The sequence below is a fragment of the Olea europaea genome, unplaced genomic scaffold, assembly GCF_002742605.1.
Source record: "Olea europaea var. sylvestris unplaced genomic scaffold, O_europaea_v1 scaffold3172, whole genome shotgun sequence".
NCBI lineage: Eukaryota > Viridiplantae > Streptophyta > Magnoliopsida > Lamiales > Oleaceae > Olea > Olea europaea.
In genome coordinates this window covers 1-5074 of record NW_019250530.1, presented here as the reverse complement: position 1 = coordinate 5074, position 5074 = coordinate 1, and the positions used below count along the sequence as shown (strand labels likewise).

Here is a 5074-nt window from a genome sequence, read left to right as displayed (position 1 = left end):
GGGTGGTAGTACATAGACATTGATCGAGTCATGCGTCTGGTTTGAAACATTTCCGGATCATAGTAGTCTGCGATGTCTGGCTCACTCTTTGGAGAGGGGTCTCGCCTGCATGTAGGAGCCTGCTTTGGTGGTAAGAACTGTTCAGATGGTGGTGCACTGAATGTCGGGCGAAAAGCGGGTGCATCTGATCTCATTGTACTAGTCGTAGGTGCGTCTAATCTCATGGTGTTCTGTGCTACGACATCTGAATCATGGGAGATTGACCTGCTTGCTGTAGGGACATCGTCCTCTGCATTTTGCATGCAGTTTCCAAGTCCCATGCCATCCATGTCTCTCTGTATATGTTCTTTCACCTTATTGTGTGTAGGAGCTGTGATAGAAGGACTAGGTGAAGGTGTCTGCGTAGGAGTCTTACTCACAGAAGGTCCCTCTCCAAAGAGTTTAAAAACCAAGTCCTCAATAGCAAATCTCATGGTAGATCCAACTTTCATTCCATGGTCCTTCTTAAAGTGATCAATCAGCATATGCTTGACACCATGTCGCTCTGAGCTGATCTCAGCCAACAACCCCTGTGCAAGAGTAGTTTGAGGAACTGTCCCGGTACCTGATCCCTGCGCTGATTGAGTACCATTTGTGTGTGTCTTCAATGGTGGAGAACTCATATGTGTCGGCTCAGGGGGTACATCAGTAGTAGCTGTGGTAATAGGAGCTATGGAAGTAATAATAGGAGAAGTGGGTACCTCGATAGGAGCATTTGGAGTAGGCTCAGCAACTGAATGAATATACGGAGGTACCTCTGGATTAACTGTGATACGAGTAGAGGTAGGAACTGTTGATGCAGATTCTGACTCTGTCACAACTGCGGTAGTAGTAGTGGGAAGCACAGAAGGCACTGCTGAAACTGGAACCCACTGCTTCTTTGGCTCCACAAACGTCACCTTGCCCTTATCCTTATCAGTCCTAGTAATAGGGGGTCGAACAGGGGGGTGCACAACAACTGTAGGAGGAGGAGGAGGAACCGTAGTACACTGATCATAAGAATGCCCCAAGTGTTTACAAGAGAAGCAAAAAATTCGCCGCTTCTCATAGATAACTGTCTGCGAGAAGCCACAGTTATCAGCGCGCTTAATCCAAACCCTGTCGGGCAACTTATGCCCCAAATTCACCTCAATGCACACCCTTGCCTCACTAGGTCGTCTCAAGTCGGTGGTGGCCTCATCAATTCTCAAGGGCATTCCTATTGCCCTAGATAAGGCGAAAAGGAACCCCTTCGCACGTAAATGTACTGGAAGCAGAGGGAACGATACCCAAATGGGAACTATCGGAGTCTCTTGCTCAGTTGTAAAGTCACATGTCCACTTAAGGACTCTCATTGGACAACCGTCAATATACCATGAAGGTTTAAGAAAAAGCCTGCTGTAATCCTCCTCATGTGTAAGGTGTATAAGAATGTGTGTTGTGTCAATCAGTCCCACCTCGAAACAACCATGGAACCCAAACTTAGAAAAATTCTCACGTACCTTCTTCATGGTTGGCTTGCGATGTGGAAATTTCCCCACAAGTGTATACTTGTAAGGATCAGCAAGTGTAGCCTCCTCGGACTCAGTCAAAATCACTGCCGGCTCACCCATATGTATAAAGGGTTCTTTAGCAGCAAACCCAGCAGTGGAAGAGTCATCTATACCCTGTATGACCGATGTAAACGACTTCCGTGAACTCCGCTCAGCTTGAGATAGGCTTGGACGGCTAGTAACTGCAGTAGCATAGGTCTTTCGTCCCTGATTGAGCACTGTCTGGGCCTCATGTGGAAAAACCAATGACGAAAATGGATTTAGATTAACTGGAAGAATATTTTGGATAAAAGTTGCCGGAGGGTCACCGGAATGCCGCCGGCCGGCCGCTAGCGGCTCCGTTTTCCGGCCAAAATCAACCGGAGGCAGAATTTGATGATTTTCAACAGTCTTGTGCGGAATTTCATGCTGAATAACGCGGTCAGGCGCGTTTCCCGAGGTGAGAACCGTAGAGGCCGGAAATCGCAATTTTTCGACAAACTGCCCGTTTACGTTTGGTGCCGTAACAGGAGCGTCCGACCTCCGATTGGCGTGATTTTTTGACCGGAGTTTCATCATTTCATGGAAATTCTGAATATGTGGCGCGTGTCTCTGTTGGAGGTTCGTACGAGAATTAATTTCAAAATCAGTTTCGGGCTGCACTTTTTCCAAAGTTTCAATTCCGGCGAAATTGGACGTCGAGGACACCACCCCAGGGGTTTTTGGGCCTTCTGAGTTCATTGGCGGTGGTCCCATATCCAAATTCTGATCAGAAGTGGGTGTTTTGATGACATTGGGATTCGTGCCATGATTTTTCAAACTTAGATCTATTGACTTGGGGGTTGAATCTGATATTGGTGTTATAGGAGATGTTTGGGTGGTTGTTGGTGATGATTTTCCACCACTTGGAGTGGTGCAATCCGGTGGTTTCGGTGGTGGATCAGGTTTGTTTGAGTTTTGGAGGTTTTCTCCCATTCTAGAGAGAAGGGAGAGCGTTTTGGAGGTAGAGAGTGGTTTTTTTTTAACCTTGTGGGGGTTGTGGGCCGTAGGGTTTAGGGTTTAGGGTTTTGGGTTTAGGGTTTTAGGGTTTAGGGTTTAGGGTTTAGGGTTTAGGGTTTTTTTTTTCACAGACACAAAGATGTAAGAAGATTGATCAAAATAGTGTTGGTCGAGTCCAAATATAGGACTGAAATGCACAATACCATCGAAATGTATATTATACACTTGTTGAAAAATTATGGTCCAAATGCATTTTATAAGATAGTGAAATCAATTCATTATTGTACAGAATTGCATGTTCCTGAAGTTGATCCCACAACACATGCGTGTACGTTGTTACACCCACAGAGTAACTCCCCATTTAAGGTGTCCGTCGCTTGGAAACTTCCTCCTCCCTCACTCCTCTTGTAAAAATCGACGGCCACGAAATTAGCCCAACGATTAGCAGCAACATCATGACAGGTTGGTAGCATGTTAATGAGGTCTCCAGAGTTTTGTACACATGCTAATAGCTTTATGGGCACACTTCTAAAGTAATTAACCAAAACTAGTGATTTACTTGTATCATTAAGAACTGATGATTCCGCACGATTAAAGCAACTTCCTGCCTTCATTCCACCATCTCCATATTGATTTTTAACCATGTAATTCCATTGATATGCAATTCCTTCACTGGCTTCCTTAGATTGAATGGAAGTAAATACAAGTAGCCTTTGGTTATTAGCAACCATGTCACTAACTAATGGCCAATCTTGACCATTTTTAGGCATTTTGGACAATGGGAACCAGTACTTCATTAATCCTGAATCTGTAAACACCTTTGTCAATCCCTTTGATGCCTTGACATAGTCTTCCAATATCAATGTCACAATTTTTGACGGATTTGCAGACAAAAATTCTTTGATTTCCCTCAACGTGTCTATAGCTGGTTCAAATGCTGTATAATCGTGGCATTCGCCTCCAGAAGAATGACACAACCACACGTCTCCTTTAAAATCGTATGTATCAAGCATCAGTCCACGAACTCCATTATTTAGCTGTTGAGTGATATTGTCTTCTTGATTAGTGAAGGTAAGTCTTGGAACTCCATCATCGATCGCGAAAGCATTATGCGTAGTCAAAAATGCATACTTGTTGAATGGAAGAGAATTATTCAGTAACTGGAATTGGTTTGTGGCAGTTGATCTCACACATCTAGAGCCTGAAAATGAAGCTGTACATGAAAAACAAAAGAGCCCGGCTTGACAATCTCCATTAGTTGAACATTCATCGCCGATCTTGCATAATCCTTTTGAGCAGGCGACGCCGACTGTGAACAGCAGGGACGCCGTTACAAGAGCGAAAATGTTCTTTACACCCATCGACCGCTTTAGGGTTTTAGGGTTTAGGGTTTTTTTTTTTTTTTTGTAAAGACATCCACACATCCTTAATGACTTTTTAGGGTCCCCCAAGGAAGGTCGATGGGGGTTAAGGGTTCCCCAACCATGTTTATTTCATAAAAATCAAGAGTACAGGAAAGGAGGGGGGCATAAACCTGACCTCCAAAAAGCAACAGTGCAACAAATGAAAAATTAAAAATGAACAAAGTAAATGAGGAAGTACTACTCCCTTGTACAAGAAAAATAAAAAAATGATTGCCTAAACTACGAACCTCTAAAGCTGGGCAATCCATATCTGTCGATCTGCACCAATGCCCTAATTTGTCGGGGCAGGTCAAGTGGTCCATATTCTTGGTAATGCTGGTGATCCCAACCCTCTGAAGCAAGAGAATCTGCAACCTGGTTACCTTCTCTGTAGATATGAGAAACTGTGTCTCTGTCAAGGCGAATGACGTCTCTGATCTGTCTTAGAATACCCTGAATCGTCCATGGTCCTCCACCTTTGGTGATGCAGTGAATGGCCAGCATTGAATCTACCTCAATCCAAATAGTTGATATCCCAAGTCCTCTGGCCAATAGAAGCCCATCTAGTATGGCTCTGAGCTCAGCCTCCAAAATGAAACATGGGCCATACGATGCTGAGAATGCCCTGATACAGTATCCTGCGTGGTCCCTAATGATGCCTCCACCACTTGCAAATCCATCTTTGACGCATCCATCAGTATTGATCTTGTAGGATCCAATAGGTGGAGTGCGCCAAACAACCATAATAGGTGGTGGTGGGAGAGGACGGGTCAAAGAAATTCCAAAAAAGGATGCAAGTGTAACATCTCCTCGCTAATGCTCAACTCGGAATAGTCCTCCCATATGAAGGAAGGAGATCATGCGGTAGACCCTCCAAATAATACGTCTGGCCACCATACGAATACCTCTATGCTTCGCATCATTCCTCTCAGTCCATAGAAACCAAAATACCAATAGAGGAATGATAATACGAATGTGTCCACGACAAACGTGCTGTCCAGAATACCGCCATCTCTGGAACCCCTGTCTGACCCCCTCTCCTGAAGTCATAGGTATCTAAAAGATGTCTCCAAAGTGCTGCCATACCTGGTCGGAGATGCTGCTGCTCGTGAAAATATGATT

General features: G+C 44.6%; 1 protein-coding gene across 1 annotated transcript; it reads right to left on the bottom strand.

Annotated features, from left to right (window-relative positions):
- Window positions 1–2691: 2691 nt before the first annotated feature.
- On the bottom strand, window positions 2692–3911 carry LOC111385478 (PI-PLC X domain-containing protein At5g67130). The gene has a single exon (XM_023009868.1). It carries the CDS (start codon window positions 3908–3910, stop codon window positions 2828–2830), a length of 1083 nt encoding a protein of 360 aa, XP_022865636.1. The 5' UTR covers window position 3911; the 3' UTR covers window positions 2692–2827.
- Window positions 3912–5074: the final 1163 nt, after the last annotated feature.

What these genes read in the sequence shown, in the direction of transcription:
- LOC111385478 (XM_023009868.1), bottom strand. Translation starts at nt 3,910, where the DNA reads ATGGGTGTAAAGAACATTTTCGCTCTTGTAACGGCGTCCCTGCTGTTC.